The 16,327-nt window shown below is 40.6% G+C and overlaps 1 protein-coding gene across 1 annotated transcript in view; it reads left to right on the forward strand.

The window, feature by feature from the left end:
* The window catches only part of ep300b (EP300 lysine acetyltransferase b), a 30,614-nt gene that overhangs the window by 9,780 nt on the left and 4,507 nt on the right, over window positions 1-16,327 (forward strand). Inside the window, exons 10-29 of the mRNA XM_029507517.1 lie at window positions 11-194; window positions 313-390; window positions 1,267-1,352; window positions 1,581-1,733; window positions 2,672-3,190; window positions 3,452-3,691; window positions 3,833-4,028; window positions 4,716-4,834; window positions 7,159-7,398; window positions 7,768-7,856; window positions 8,958-9,038; window positions 10,040-10,096; window positions 10,256-10,333; window positions 10,819-10,886; window positions 11,478-11,628; window positions 12,941-13,201; window positions 13,458-13,623; window positions 13,994-14,161; window positions 14,255-14,416; window positions 15,804-16,085. Coding sequence (XP_029363377.1) covers window positions 11-194; window positions 313-390; window positions 1,267-1,352; window positions 1,581-1,733; window positions 2,672-3,190; window positions 3,452-3,691; window positions 3,833-4,028; window positions 4,716-4,834; window positions 7,159-7,398; window positions 7,768-7,856; window positions 8,958-9,038; window positions 10,040-10,096; window positions 10,256-10,333; window positions 10,819-10,886; window positions 11,478-11,628; window positions 12,941-13,201; window positions 13,458-13,623; window positions 13,994-14,161; window positions 14,255-14,416; window positions 15,804-16,085 — 3,378 coding nt within the window. The remainder of the gene's footprint in view (window positions 1-10; window positions 195-312; window positions 391-1,266; window positions 1,353-1,580; window positions 1,734-2,671; window positions 3,191-3,451; window positions 3,692-3,832; window positions 4,029-4,715; window positions 4,835-7,158; window positions 7,399-7,767; window positions 7,857-8,957; window positions 9,039-10,039; window positions 10,097-10,255; window positions 10,334-10,818; window positions 10,887-11,477; window positions 11,629-12,940; window positions 13,202-13,457; window positions 13,624-13,993; window positions 14,162-14,254; window positions 14,417-15,803; window positions 16,086-16,327) is intronic.

Here is a 16,327-nt window from a genome sequence, read left to right on the forward strand (position 1 = left end):
CAACTTGTAGGCGGAGTACTACCACCTACTGGCTGAGAAGATCTATAAGATCCAAAAGGAACTTGAGGAAAAGAGAAGGACACGGCTCCAGAAGCAGGGCATCATGCCTGGCCAACCTGGAATACCCTCCTCAGGGCTCCCACAAGGGCCTCCAAACATGGGACAGCTGCCCATGCCCCCAGGGCAACCCCCAAGTAAGTAAACATACAGTTTTTACCTCTTTCAGACACTTTAGTATTTCTTCGCTGCCGTGCAAATAATATCTGAAGTAGTGCTCAGCTTTTAGATCAGTTAAACTTCTCAACTTTTCAGATGGTCCTCATGCTGATCCGTCCATGGCCCGACCAGCTGGACCAAATCAGATGGTCAACAGGATGCAGAACCCAGCAGGTATGGTTTAATGACACTATCGAGTAAATACGCTTGGATTCATTTATTTTGAATACATGTCCAGATCTTCTTCTTCTTCTTCTTCTTCTTCTTCTTCTTAGTTTCAGGGAAATAATTTTTCATTTGAAACATGTTGATTATTTTCAATAGTCAAAGACAACAAGTGCATAGTAATTTCAATAAATGTTAAGGAGAGATTGTTAAGGGGTTTTAGCCTGTACCACCTCTTCACTGGAGTACAAACACAGCCCGTTATGCATTTTGGAAATCATAAAAATTCAATATTTGATTGGTAATGAGCTTCTCGAATTGAAACAGTATTTTAAACTTTAAATAGGGCTGTCAGCACTAAGGCTTTTATTGCAATCAATTAAAAAGCCACAATCAATATATATATATATTTTTTTTGTTTGTTTTTCTGTTTTTCATTTTAATCCCGTTCTTCTTTTTGTAACAAATCTTAAAGGCAATTTCATTAAGTTGTTTTTTCTTGTTAATTCCCAATCAGGATACACTGGTGAGAACTGCTTTAAACTGTTAATGCAGCCCAAAAAGACTGTTGTGAATTTTAACCGATTTCCATCCAGCTTTTATTTCCAAAAAATTTGAATTTTGTCATAAAAAAAAAAAGTTAAACATGCGTATCTGCCTCCTGTCATGTATCTTTCTCTTACAACAATATAAAGAGAAAATGTGAATTTTTCAGTCAAATGAATATTGTTTAATCCACAGCTACCATGTGATTAATCAGATTTAAATTCTTAATCATTTCACATCCCAAAATTTTTAGAAAATTAAAGCCCCACAGTGAAGACACATGAGGGTTTTTGCTTTCAATACATCTCATTTGTCTTTTCTTTCTGTTTTCTGCCATAGGAATGAATCAGTTTGGTCAGATGGGGATGCAGTCAATGGGCCAGAGGTCAACACCTCCTCTTCCTATTAATGCACCAATGAACCAGGTTGGTATCGGTGTCAGCATGGTTATTATCGAAGTTTGAATTTGAAACGATGATTTTATTTCTTGATTCTAAGTACTATGAGAAATCAATGCTGGGAAGGAAAAGAGTAAACAAAAGGCAAAGAAACGGAAAATATAAGTTCCTGTTAGAAATTTTAGATGCCCTTACTGATTTTTCAGTGTCATGTATAGCTGAGAGTTCACGTGTCATTTAATGTGTAATTTGCAGGGGGGTATAGGCGCAACAAGAATGGGCCAGCCCAATGCCACCCAGTTACAGAACCAATACCTCCCCCCAGGTCAATTTCCTGGGTCCAGTCCTGGACTTGGTTCAGGTCCTGTTGGCATGAACCAGCCAGGGCCACAGACTGCAGTGGCACAAGTAAGTTAAGAGGCAGAGTGACAATGGCGTTTAATTATGGTCAGATTGATTTGATACAATGAAATGTTTTTGTAAGTTATTATTTTACCTGGATGTGGGAAACTTGCCAAATTAATGCAAATGAGTGGAAACATACAGGGCAGCATAGTGTTTAGAGCTTTTACCCCACAACAATAAGGTCATGGGCTCGACTCCTGGGCCTGGGGCCTTTCTGTGCTGAGTTTGCATATTCTCCCCGTGCTTGAATGGGTTTCCTCCCTTGCGACCCGGAAACGGATAAGATGATTGAATGAGTGAGGAGCATAACACAAATCTCAAAACAGCTTTGAAGGAAGAGATGGGTAGTAGGGGTGTAACGGTACGCTAAAGTCACTGTTTAGCATGTACCTCGGTTTTGAAATCAATGAAGAAACAAGGACTGGTGAGCTTTGCTTTAGCGTGGTAATATATTTGGCACGTTCAGCACACGTGTATATTCGTACAGAAACACCTGTACCGAACGGTTCGGGACAAATATACGCACTGTTACATCCCTAATGGGTAGTGACGAATACTGTATAATTAACTGAACTGTCATCAGCATTTTGGCATATTCTTCACAGCGACTATGAAAAAGGAATCACAGCTTGTCATTGCGCTATCAGAAAGTTGTAAGACTGATTATTGGTGCTTTTTGGCAGTCTTCCATATTTATTTAATTAATTTAATAGGTTTCCAAGAAAGTGATTAGAAATAGTATTGTGAGTTCCAGAGTGGTATACCTACCTCTGCAATTATTATGTGTTTTTCTGTATGGCTTACCTCACTCTTTTTGGATTGATGTTAAGCAAATTTTAAATCAAAAATATTTATTTGGCAATTAGAAGAAAAGCAAGGATTTCCTCTAACCCTGCTCCCTGCTCCTTTTTTCTTTAACCTTACTTTCCTAACTTCTGTAGCAGAATCAGATGCCTACGCCGCCTTCCCTGCCAGCCAGTAGCCCTGCAGCTCAGGCCAACTCCTCTGCTCCAGTGTCCGGACCCCCTGGAGGCTCCATGGGGTCTGGTAGTGCCAGTGGTGCTGGGCCTCTACCCAACTTGCCTCCATCCTCCACCTCCACACAGCCCAACTCCTACCCTCATTGCCCATCCATCCGAACAAACTCCCCATCACCGGCACGCAGCTTAACGCCTCAACCCCATCTAACACCCCCCACATTACCTGGCTCACAGACCCCACAGCCACAGACCCCCAGCACCCCCCAGCTGCCCCCTCCGCAGCATCCACAACAACAACAACAACAACAGCAACAGCTACAACAGCAGCAACAAACAGGGCAGACAGGGAACACTGAGAAGGCCAGTCAGCCTCCACAGCAGACGCTTGGGGGTGTGGCTTCCTCCGGCCCCCAGGCAAGTCAGGCTTCTTCAGTGCCTAACCAGAATGCTCATGTGCCACTGCTGCTGCCTCAGACCCCAGTGAGTAGATCACTCTGCTTGTTTAAGCCTTATTCAAGGATGCTCTTTGCTTTTGTTGTTTCAGTTCAGAAGTCCAATGAGAATAAGTTTTTAGGAATGAATGTTGTCTTCATCCAAAAAAAAAAAAGAAAAAATTATCAAAGGGTTCTTGAAATGCATTTCAGTAATGGTTGAAAGTAGGGGAAAAAGCAAATGCGTCCCATTTGTTGAGTCTAACTTTGGATTTCAAAACCTGACCTGATCTCTGTCCCTTTGTTTCAGCTATCTGCAAAGCCTTCTCTGACAGCAGATGGTCAGGTATCCTCCCCGGCCTCAGTCAACAGCAGCACAGATCCTAGCTCCCAGCTTGCTCTGGCAGATGGCTCTGCACCCAGCCAGGAAGACATTAAAATGGAAGTGAAGAAGCAGGAAGAGGACGACGAAGGGGCTGAGACACAAGGAGAGGGCAAGGGCAAGATGGGAAAGGGTCAGCTTGATATGAAGACAGAGGAGAAACCAGAGGTAAAACTTTCTGCACTGATTCAATAACAAGCCAGGGTCTTAAAAGATTCCAGAAAATTTGAAGAGCTCTTTGAATATATGAATAGACCTTTAGGTCTTGTTTTCAGTAGTCATCATGAGTTATGTGGTTCTTCCTCTCAGATAAAGAAAGAGAAGACATTTGGAGATGGGTGTAAAGGCGAGCCAATGGATACATCTTCCTCTTCAGTGTCATCATCATTAACAACAGGTGAAGACAAGAAGCCTGATGTGAAGAAAGAGCCCAAAGAGGAAGAGGAGGGGTCAGGGTCAACAGCCACCAACAGCTCCCCATCCAGCACTCAGAGCAAAAAGAAAAGTAAGTTCTGACACTATTACTCCTAGGAGGAGACATTATCAAACTCATCACTGCATTTAATACCTGGTTGCACCAGGATTTAACCTGTTGAGAGGTGTTATGACAGTGCTGAGGAAAAAAGAACTGTAATAGCTGTGTTACAAAATTCACTTTGGCTTTACTCCACCAACAGAGTTAAATCTCCTCCAAAAAAAATATATGAAATTTTGGTTTTAACAAAGTTGATTTAAGTGATGAGTAAAAGCCAGAAGAAATTACATAAAAAAATAATAATAAGAGCAGTACTAGAAGCCCAGAAGCAGGCTGGTGGTTAATAGGTCAGCTTCAGCAGGTTGCACGTGAGTGGTCACCTTATCACCAAGCTTTAGGCTGCAACTGCTTTGCATGACGGAGCAATTTTCACATTGTGGTGTGACCACAACTCAGAACTTCAGCGGCTCGAAAGCTGCAGCTCCTGTCTGTGTGTGTCCAGCAAAATCAACAGTCTTCAGAAAATTTACTGTGATTCAGAATGACCCATGTCAACAGCGGTGGGATCATGATGGCCATTCAATCACCAGAAAAGCACCAGTTTAATGGCACTGACTCTATGCCGACATAAATGCTTTGGCTACCGCCCCCCCGCTTTCCTCACTTTACCTTCCATCACTTGATCTCATTTCTCATTAATTTTTATTGCTTTTCCAGTCTTTAAGCCGGAGGAGCTGCGTCAGGCTCTGATGCCCACCTTGGAAGCTCTGTACCGGCAGGACCCTGAGTCCCTTCCCTTCCGTCAGCCGGTGGACCCCCAGTTACTGGGAATACCCGTACGTATTCGAACTAGTAACAAAACTAACCTGGTAAGGGACTGCACTGGCTGCCATTTTGCTTCAACTCCTCTGAAAATGTAGTTTTGTTTTTTGTTTTATTGTTGTTGTAGCTGTTTGTTTTGTTTGTTTTTTTTGTTTGTTTGTTTTCTTTACTTTTTTCATCTTTCAATATTTTTTCTGCCTAGTCATAGTTGTTGAAGTGGTTCTTTTACAATTTATTTTACATATCTGGATTTCAGTTATTTTAACGTTTTAAGTGATTTTTCTCCCATTGCATGTCAGAAGTTAAGAAAACTTAATTTGTGTGCGTGTGCGTGCGCGCGCATGTGTGTGTGAGTGTGTGACAGCCTGTGTACTCTTTTCTTTTTTTTCCTGAAACTTCTTGTCATTTGTAAATCAAAGCAATGAGTCTCATGAGCATCTTCCTTGTACCGATAGAACTGTTCAAATCAGACAAACATTAAAATGGCTGAAATTTTAAGATTTTGATGTTGAAATTTCTGTGCTAACAGCACACTTGATATAATGCCCCCCAAAAAGCATAAAAACCAAACAAATTACGAAATACACAAACCAACCAGCCATATTTTTTACAAATTAAAAAATGGCTTCTTGTCTTCCATAGCATTCCAAATCAGACATTTTCTTTGAACTGTAACAGTTCATGAGCTTATTGCTTTTGTTTATCACTTTAATTTGTGTCACTTTTGCCTTTTGTTATAGTTTTAATTTGAATCTTTTTTTTCTTTCTTTTTTGTGTAGTTTTCATCCTTTCATTCCATTGCTAGCTTTCTAGTTCAGTTCCTCACCAGTAGTAGTTTGACAGTGTTCAGATGGGCAGTGTCTAGAGGTGGGACAATACTTTTACCCTCACTGTATCCAAAGGATGTGTGCAGTGATGGGACTAAACATGCAATTCCCTACAGGTCAAAATCATTAGTGTACTGATAAGAGATTGTGTCAGTTCTCCCACTGGCTCCAGCAATATTAAGTCTAAAAGTCAAGAGAGTGAAGTGCAAACACCAGATTACTGGCACACCTCTCTTTCAGCAACCTCTGCAGTCAAGTGATGCAACTTTGTACTCTTGTGTCATTGGATCACAGAATTTTTGGATAAACATTCAGCTGGATTTTGAAAATGTATCCCTACAAACTGGTGGGATTTTTCAAGAGCTATATAATTTGATATAAATTTGGATCTGTAAGTTTATATGGTGATATGCATCACTGGTTTGTTCATATGAGTGGTTCCATTCAGAGATGAGGGTCTGTTTCCCAGCTCTTGTTGCCATGGTGACACTGAGATGAACCCTGCTCTTAAAAACTCACACCACCTCCTTTTTTGGAATTTTTTTTTTTTTTTTTTTTTTTTGGGGGGGGGGGGGGGGTGTCTATTGGAAAATCTCCAAAATGTCTTTCTTTTCCTCACCCGAATTTCTACTCCTTTTTCAAATAGTATTTCTGTTTGAGAAGAAGCAGAGGGAAGGTGACATGAATAGAAAAGCAACTTGGAGACTCATTTTTTTCCTCTTACATTTGCCTCACCTCGGCACTGTTGGCTTTAACTCTGTCATCATATTGCCACTCATGCTGCTGCTGCCGTTGTTAATGCCAACCGCTATGTTGCTAAAAGCAGTAAATCTCTGTCTGCCTGTTGCTGTTGCCACTGCTCTGTTCTTCTTGGTTTTGCACCCTGATTGCTACCCAGGCCTGAAAGCTTTGTTTGCATTCAAACCTCAGCAGAGAACCATTCCCCAGGCTACCAAACTAGTCTAAATATCTGTGTGGCAAAATTAGAAAATATGTATTTTAAGTCTAATTGGTAAATAATGATTAGAAAATCACAATGCTGTTAACCCATAAGTTACTATATGAGCACATAAAATGCATCAGTAGCTAGTTTTTAAATTTTACCCTGTGGTTAGATGAACAGCGGAGGACCAGACAGACTCATTGCAGTAGCCTGGTCCCTGCTGCGGAGTACAGAGAGGGACTTGACTATAAATGTAGGGTGCAAAGCAGAGAGCTGGAGGGCAGAAGTTGTCATGTCTCTCTGTTTGCACACGAACCTTCTTCTCTGCAGCGCTCAACAACATTGTCCCCCTGCACCCTCTTCTCTCCCTACTCTGGTCCCACCTGGTCAACTGCGATGCCTTCATCCCACCTGATGGCCACGATGATGACGATGCTCTTCCTCCCTATCTCTCTCATATCCCTCCCTTGGACGGCCAAACCGTTCCACTACCCTACTACTCTTTCCTTTCCCTTCTCAAATCTCCTTTGACCTTCCACTTGAATCTGGATGGCACCTTCCAAACCAGGACTACTTTGACATTGTGAAGAACCCCATGGACCTGTCGACCATAAAGCGGAAGCTAGACACAGGACAGTACCAAGAGCCTTGGCAATATGTGGAGGATATCTGGCTGATGTTCAATAACGCCTGGCTGTACAACCGCAAGACATCCCGTGTCTACAAGTACTGCTCCAAGCTGGCAGAGGTGTTTGAATCTGAGATCGACCCCGTCATGCAGGGCCTGGGATACTGTTGTGGGAGGAAGGTGAGGAAGGAGCGGGGGTATTTGTTTTGTTCATGTCATGGCATCTGTGCAGGTATTTGAGCTATTTCTTAATTGCCTTCGTGCTGAGAGTTAGCTCAGAGGATTGGTACCAATCTCATGTCGGTTCAGTAAATTTGAAGCTACAGACATAAGTGATAATCAAGGCTAACCAGCTGTTGCCTCAAATTTAGCTGATAGCCATGAGAGTGATATCACTCTTCTCACCCAACTCTCTTCCAGAAAGTGAATGTTTCCCAACATGTCCAAAGGAAAAGGAATGTACATATGTGAGATGTACAGTGTCCAAATTCTCTCAAATATAAGGTCTACAAACAACTTTCCTTTTTTTGTTTGTTTTTGTTGTTACAGTTTGAGTTTTCCCCTCAAACCCTATGCTGCTATGGAAAACAATTATGCACCATCCAACGTGACGCTGCCTACTTTAGCTACCAGAACAGGTAAGTGCTGTCAACCCACTGGAGCACAAGCACACACAAGTCACAGACCAACAGTAATCAGAAAGTATTAGTGACATTTAGCAGCCAATAAGATCAGCTTCTGTGTGTCCTGTTGTATTTTGCACATTGGCTATATTTCCTGACAGCTTAGCATCAATCAGTGCAATCACAGATGAGTTTTAATTTGGCTTCAATGGTTATCCTGGCATCATCTCCATCTTCATAGTTCACTGTTTTAATTTTCATTATGTTGTCATTCATAAAGTGGGATCCTGTCTTCTTCAGCAGTTATCCTTTATTTGTTGCACTATTATTTCCCACTGAGTAAATTTACATGCACAACACATGACTGCTTGCATTTTCTGATATTTAAGTAGAAGGCGGGGGGGTCCATTCTCACCACCAGAAGAAAGGTTCCCACTTTATAAATGAATTGAAAGGATGATGGGTCTCTGTTGCTTTACCATTTATTAATTTATTTTTCCTCATTCACCCTTTCATGTTTGGAGACTCATATCCTCACTCCCTCCTCTTGCACAGCTCCTAGTGGTCTCTCATGTTGCTGTAATGTTGTTGTTGTTTACCACTGGATGTCTGACGCTAATCTTTGCTTTGCCTTGGCTCTCTGTCCTCTGTTGGTTGTCGTTCACATCCTGTCTGTCCCCCCCACCCTCCATGTCCTCCTTCTCCTTCTCTGTCTCTCCATTGTCTTCGTCTGACTTGTAACGATTTATTTCACGCTTTTTTAATATTCATTTTGACCTCCCCTCCCCTCCCTACCCCATCTCCCCCCCTTCCCTTCTCCCCTTCTCTCCCTCCTTTTTTAACGCTTGTGATGTCTGCATTGGCCTGCTTTGGTGTGACCAATCATCCACTCCGAAATTTATGCGCAAAATCAAAACACCCGCCCACACAAAAACCCTGCATCACGATTGGCTGCTGGCGACGACCTACCTTGCCCTCTGCCTCCTCCTGTGTGTCCGCCCCCTGGCCTGTCCTGCCCTGCCCTGATTGGCGGCTGCTTCTTCGTGCCCTCTCTGTGATTGGCTGTGCTGATGGCGAACGGTGTAGTTCACCAAAATATGGGCTTCTTGCTGACAGGTACCACTTCTGTGAGAAGTGTTTCAACGAAATCCAGGGCGAGAGTGTTTCCCTGGGGGATGACCCCTCCCAGCCTCAGACGTGAGTACTATCCCTCTGCTGCCTTCCTCTCATACGACAGCTCTCTTATCTAAAACATGGATTCACGTGTAGCACTCGTCCAAATGCGTAGTCTTGCAGCATCAACAATTAAATGTAGCAGCCACTCAAAACGTTTTTTGACATAATCAAAACCCCTCATAAAATGTTATCTTCCACATAAGGTGAGACAAATAACCTTTCTTCGCAGTATTACAACCGTTCAGATTATTTTAGCTCACTCCACTACTTATTTAACAACAAAATGTTCAAACTCAAGACTTTTTATAGCTGCAACCCTCTATCAAATGAACCCAAAACCAAATATTCTGTGACATTGAGGGATATTGAGTTGGTCAAGATAATTTTGTAATAACTGAACCACCAGCAGCTCATTGGTCTCTAAGTGATAAAATAACACAAATGGCATGAATAAGATAAATCCCAGCAATTACATGTAGTGCATTTAAAGGGTTTCTCCGACAGTGTAGTTTTGCAATTGACTAAAGTCAAGATGCAAATGAAGGAAAGCCATCATAACATTAGACACTGGACTCTGAACTGAGTCTCTAATATGTGTGAAGTGCTAAAACACTCTTTTTACACACTGTAAAAAGTTTTAAGTCTTATGCTCAAATCAAGGTAACCCTGATGACATCACTGGTTTCATTCACATTGTTAGTCTATCTTCTTGTGATGGTATCACTCCCCATGATGAATAAAGCTGTAAAATAGAAGGCATGCCCTTCAAAAACATTTGCTTTTTTTTAAATAATCTAATTTCTCCTGCCGTCTCATCATGATCTAAATCAATCATTTATTAAGAGTTCATATGTTTCTAATAATTTGGATTTGCATGTAATCAGTATGACTAGAAGATGAATTTCCTCAAATATTTATTGATATATTTAGTCAGAAGACTGTATAGTCTCCATTTTAGAGAGGGTGATCTTTGCGTGGTAATTACAATAGTCTGTTTTCAGACTTTTTTCCCCTCCCCACAGGTCCATCAGCAAAGACCAATTCCAACGAAAGAAGAATGACACACTTGATCCAGAGTTGTATGTCCCCTTCTTTTTTTATGCTTATTTTATTTTATTCAAGCTAGAGGAATTGGGTGCTTTTTAAAAAGATAACTGGTTGGGGTTTTTCTATCATTGTTATATGTAGCGTTGTTAACTTTGAAAACTGTGCTTCTCTTTTGTCCGTCCTGTGCTCAGGCTTGTGGAATGTACTGACTGTGGCCGTAAAATGCACCAGATCTGTGTCCTGCACAATGAAACCATATGGCCTTCAGGGTGAGCTACTCTGTACATTGTGTTTATATGACTGGATCTTTTGAAAAGCTTCGGTGGCCGAAAAAGCATCAATACAGGAACTAGAAAAAGTACAATTGTTAAGTCTTGACATTTTCATGTAGTTGTAGAGATTCTGTCTTAAGCTAATTATAACAGATCACACAATGTCTCACCATGTAGGAGAAAAATGGCTGCCAGGGTGGCTGTAATAGACACACACACAACACATCCAAAGTCCTTCAGCTTGAATGAAGAATGAGTCTCTAACTCCTCAAAGTTTGATCTACCTTCATGTGTGGTCTGTTTGTAATTAAAAGATGGGGAAAAAACTTCTGAGTCATTATATTTGAAAAAGCGATTGACATCAAAGGCCAAATCATCTCTTGATTACAGCAACTTCATCACAGTCATTGGTGCTTGTTGTGACAGAGAGAACGGTAACCTGCAAATTTAACCATGTACTCTGTATTTCCTTCTTAACACAGTTTTGTGTGTGACAACTGCCTTAAAAAGGCAAATAAGACGCGGAAAGAGAACAAATACGCAGCCAAAAGTAAGTCACTTTCTCCTCTTTTCAAATCATCTTCTTCTGTCATCCCCTTCTGTGGAGAGATAGAAAAGTCTGCAGTAAATTTTCTGTTACAGGCTTAATTATAACATTAATAATATATATTAATGTGCATTATGAAAGGAGAAGAGAGAAAAAAAAAAAACTAAGCAAATTTCAAATCCATAAAATAAAGACATACATGACAGGAGGAGGGCAGCTGATATATCAAAACTAACAAAAGGGCAGTTTCTGACTCGTATCACCACTGTCTCCCAGTGTGACATAGTGGTTCATGTGTGTTTGTGTCCAGAAGCTAAGTATCCTGTTCAGTCCTGGTCATGCTTTAAATTAAAATCTGCTAACTTAAATATTTCTTTTCACCATGTTGTAAAAATACTAAAAATTAAAACTCTGCTAGGAAGTCTTCGTCATCCACCAAGAAATAATTGATTCACCACTAATTGAATTTCCTTTCTGCTCAAATATTTTCCAATCGATCCACTCTTTAATAAGATCAAAATTGCACAGGAAACTAAATTATTTTATTTCATTATGTTATTTTCATCAATTTACCTTCATCTTATCTTTTCACAGGACTTCCCCAAACAAAGCTGGGGAGCTATTTGGAGACACGAGTGAACGACTACCTCAAGAGGCAGAGCCACCCTGAATCTGGCGAAGTTACCATACGAGTGGTCCATGTCTCAGACAAAGTGGTTGAGGTCAAGCCGGGCATGAAGTCCAGGTAAGAGGTTCAAACAGCTGTAAGTTCTGGGTGAAGGAGGGGGAAACGGCAATGGAACAAATTTAGCATGATGGCTTCTGCATCAGAATCTCACACATGCAATTGTGTAATATTGTGATTTTAATGTAGAGACAAAAAATGTGATTATTGAATGATTTGAATAATGTAAAAATCTTGCTTTATGTCATCAGTTGCCATGGAAAATCTTTCCTCTGATATGAAGAAATAAAGGGTGCACTCCACCTCAAACAGAAAAGGACTCCACTTCACCATCAGCATAAAAAATAGATTGATCTTACTGTGACTTATTCGTTGTTTCCTAAGAGGATACAGTACATTGATATATGCTCTAATAAGCCTTAAAACAGACTCTGAACTATGATCTTTTGTTGGAAATGTGTTGGAAACGGATTTTCACCACCCAGCCGAAGTGTGGTATATTAGTGATAATCTGAGCAAAATGTTGTGGTCAAATGCTTCTTATTTCACTATACCCTGTTGGATAGTAATCATCTTAAATGAAAGAAGCTGCAAGGACAGAACAACTCCCTTTTCCCCACAATGAACACAGCACCACTCTACACAGCAAAAAAAAAAAAAAAAAATCATCTTTATTACATATATTATCAGGCTTATTAAGCTATGCAAATATTAGCACTGGAAATAATTGTCTGGATCTCTGTGATCGATCACTTTATTAATTTGCTTTGTTAATCAAAGCCTCTCATGTTGCAAGGTTGTTAGGGCAAAAAAAAAAAAAATCAGATTTTATTTACAATCCCTGAAAGGTGGAGACCAGACTGAACTGACCAGTTGTAATACATAGAAAGACATACAAAGATGGGGATGGGAATTCTCCAGGATCAGTTTCCAGAAGGAAGCCTAACCAGCAGGAGCTGCTGCTAAAACAAATGCGCAGGGTTGTTGTAGCTAGGCAACAACTGGCTGGCCACAGTGCTCAGTGCAGCAGGTAACAGAAAACACGGTGGAAGATAAATCATTCAATTTTTAACTCAAACTGATGCAGATTTTAGAGCTCCCATTGCCACAGCCATATGGGAAAGTTCCAGAGTTGATGTTTTCTCTCTAATTTTAACATCAAGAAATACAGCATTGATGCCAATTATCTCTTTGGCGAAGAGTGTCTATTAGTATCATCCCTGAAATTAAATAAATGAGTCTGCATCCTACACTGAAGTGCGAAAGCCTGTTATGTGTGGTGGTTCTGAGACAGAAAGGAAGAGTTGATCATAATTCTTAGATTACACTATTTCGCTCACCTGGCTGTATTTTATTTTGCCGCCTCCCGCAGGTTTGTTGACAATGGAGAGATGGCCGAGTCCTTCCCATACAGGATGAAAGCCCTATTTGCCTTTGAGGACATCGATGGAGCAGATGTGTGTTTTTTTGGCATGCATGTTCAAGAATACGGCTCAGACTGTCCGCCTCCCAATCAGAGACGAGTGTACATTTCTTACCTGGACAGCGTGCACTTTTTCAAACCTCGACACCTGAGGACTGCTGTCTACCATGAGATCCTGATTGGCTATTTGGAGTATGTCAAGAGACAAGGGTAAGAGAACAGTTCAGACCTTCTCAAGCAGGAGATGAGATACTCCCACCTGGAAAAAAAATAAATAAATAAATTTCTCTGAATGAAAATTTTATCTGATAATGTTGAGCTTATTACGGCGTAGTAAAGTGTAGCCATTAGACTTCATGCTTAAATTCTGCTTTAGATTGTGAAATGGAACAAGGAGATTGACTTAAAGCTAAGTTCTGCTTCTTTGATACCCTCACTGAACTCATCATATGTTTCCATGTTGCAGTTTTACAACCGGTCATATCTGGGCCTGTCCACCCAGTGAAGGGGACGATTACATCTTCCATTGTCATCCAGCTGACCAGAAGATCCCAAAGCCAAAACGCCTGCAGGAGTGGTACAAGAAGATGCTGGACAAGGCTGTAGCTGAGCGCATTGTCCATGATTACAAGGTGGAAGATTTTTCTTCCACAAACTATCTGATTTAATGCCTTTATCATTGCAGAAAATTGCAAATTCAGTCATTTAAATAAATATCAGGTCAATGTTAATGCAGATGTTCCTTACTGTTTTCTTTGAGAAAACAACTTGCAACAAAGCGCATTTAATAGCTGATCTGGGGCTTTTAATCATGACATATAAATGTTCAAAGACAACTGAGATATCAGCAGCTATTAAATGGACAAAGTGAGGTTTTCTCAGTTGTTTGTCCCAAGGTTACAATTGTTTTCCATAGTGTGTTGTTTTTGTAGACAGTGCAGAAGCTATTTTTTGCATTCTTTATATGAGTTAAACTTGTCTTCGTCTGTCCTCGTCCTTCAGGACATCTTTAAGCAAGCAACTGAGGACCGGCTGACCAGTGCCAAGGAGCTGCCGTACTTTGAGGGCGACTTCTGGCCAAACGTCCTGGAGGAAAGTATCAAAGAGCTGGAACAGGAGGAGGAGGAGAGGAAGAGGGAGGAGAACAGTACCTCCAACGAGAGCACCGATGTGAGATTTCATCATGATCAGGCTCAGCTCTCTCGCAAAAAACTGTTAACCATGCTAGTGCTGTTTACTAAAACTGACATTTAACATTCACAGGCCACAAAAGGAGACAGCAAAAATGCCAAAAAGAAGAACAATAAGAAGACAAGCAAGAACAAGAGTAGCTTGAGCCGAGCCAATAAGAAAAAACCAGGGATGCCCAATGTTTCCAATGACCTGTCACAGAAACTCTATGCCACCATGGAGAAACATAAGGAGGTATGAGCAATTCTGGAAATACATGCTTGCTGTTTTATCAATTTCTTTTATGTATGGGAACATACGGCTGATTTGTGCCAGCTGCTCTGTGAAGGTGAATAATTGAAGGGATCATATATAGCTCTGGACTTCTCTTCTCAACCACTTCATGAAAAAGACAGTATTTTTGGTGACATATTTTACTCTCATGGCTTTAACCACATAAAGCTGTTGGGTATTTTTTTTTTTTTTTTTTTACCTCCACCAAATATTTTCCATGGAGTTTTTCAATACTGAAAACACAGCCAAAATAGCATAAAGGGTAACTTTTGAAAGAGACAATCACATGTAGGCTACTGTGCAATAAAACTACTGAAAACAAAGGAAATGAAAGGGAGGGTAGAATTAAATCGGAAGAATCAGTGGCCAAGTAGTGAAAACAGCTGAGGTTAAAAAAAATAAAATAAATAAATAAAAAAGATTGGTCACTTATTTGTACTTGGCCACTTACTTGTTGTGGTCAACCCACAGAAACATGTAACCAAGTCAAGCCTTCTATCAGCTCTGGGTAGCATTTCATTGTCTTTGAGCTCTCTTTTGGCTTTGATTCACTCTCACTGCAATTACCAATATCAGCAGAATGATACATACGCTCATTGATTCACTATATTCTTCTAATCCCGAATTGGCAAATAGAATATTTCTATTGACTAATCATTTAATTAAGGCTGTTGATTTTTTTGTAATTTTAGACCTAGAGCAGTGGTTCCCAACCTTTTCCAACTCAGGGCTCACTTTTAAGTCTCAAAGATTTGGCGGGTCACCTCCGACCCCATAAATACACAGGCCATATAATACGTTCTCTCACATGTCTAATACTTGAAGGAAAAACAAAACAAAATAATGAAAATGATATTTAAACATGTCTAATATCCTTTTTAATGTAACTTGAGTTAACATTTAAAACATTCTGTATATTTTTTATATAATTCTAAAAATCACACGCTTCTTGATTCCCCCCACAAAAATCCTAGTTTTTTGGAAATGATTTGGCGGCCCACAGGTTGGGAATCACTGACCTAGAGTATCCTGATTTTTAAAATAATCAAATTTACAGAGTTTTGGTAAATAGCTTAACACATGATACAAGTTTTATTTACATTTATGACCCACCATTACCTGATGGTAAGAGGCAGTACAAGAGGAAAAAGGCTGCTCAGCAATGGCATTACTTTTACTTTAATTACTTTAAGGATGAAGAAGGCAGTAATTTTCTGTATTTATTTTCATGAATATCCATTATAATGTAAAAGCATAATTTATTCAATAAAAGCTGTTAGAGCCTGAGTCATGCATCAGCCACACTCTTTTTGAGGAAATTCACAGTAAACCCTCTTCTATTTCCCAGGTTTTCTTTGTCATCCGCCTAATCGCTGGCCCCACTGCAAACTCCCTGCCTCCCATCACTGACCCAGACCCCCTGATGGCTTGTGATCTGATGGACGGCCGTGATGCCTTCCTGACTCTAGCCAGAGACAAGCACCTGGAGTTCAGCTCTCTCAGGAGGTCCAAGTGGAGCTCTATGTGTATGTTGGTGGAGCTGCACAACCAGAGCCAGGACCGCTTCGTCTACACCTGCAATGAGTGCAAACACCATGTGGAAACTCGCTTCCACTGCACTGTTTGTGAGGTGAGTGGCTCAAATTGCTACAAGCAGGTGGAGACCCTGTGACTATTTCAGATATTGTCACAGGGTTTGCATGTTGAGAAATCATGAAATGAAACATTGAGTGAACATTCTCTCCAGGGATGATCGATTTGAAGTCAGTCATGTGTTGTAATGGTGGCAGCACTTTTTCAAAGCAACAGGTGCCTGCACAGAATGTGAGCTATTAATGAGTGAAAAGTGAGAAAACCATCCACTGAAATTCA

This window comes from Echeneis naucrates, chromosome 8 (genome assembly GCF_900963305.1).
Source record: "Echeneis naucrates chromosome 8, fEcheNa1.1, whole genome shotgun sequence".
Classification (NCBI taxonomy): Eukaryota; Metazoa; Chordata; class Actinopteri; order Carangiformes; family Echeneidae; genus Echeneis; species Echeneis naucrates.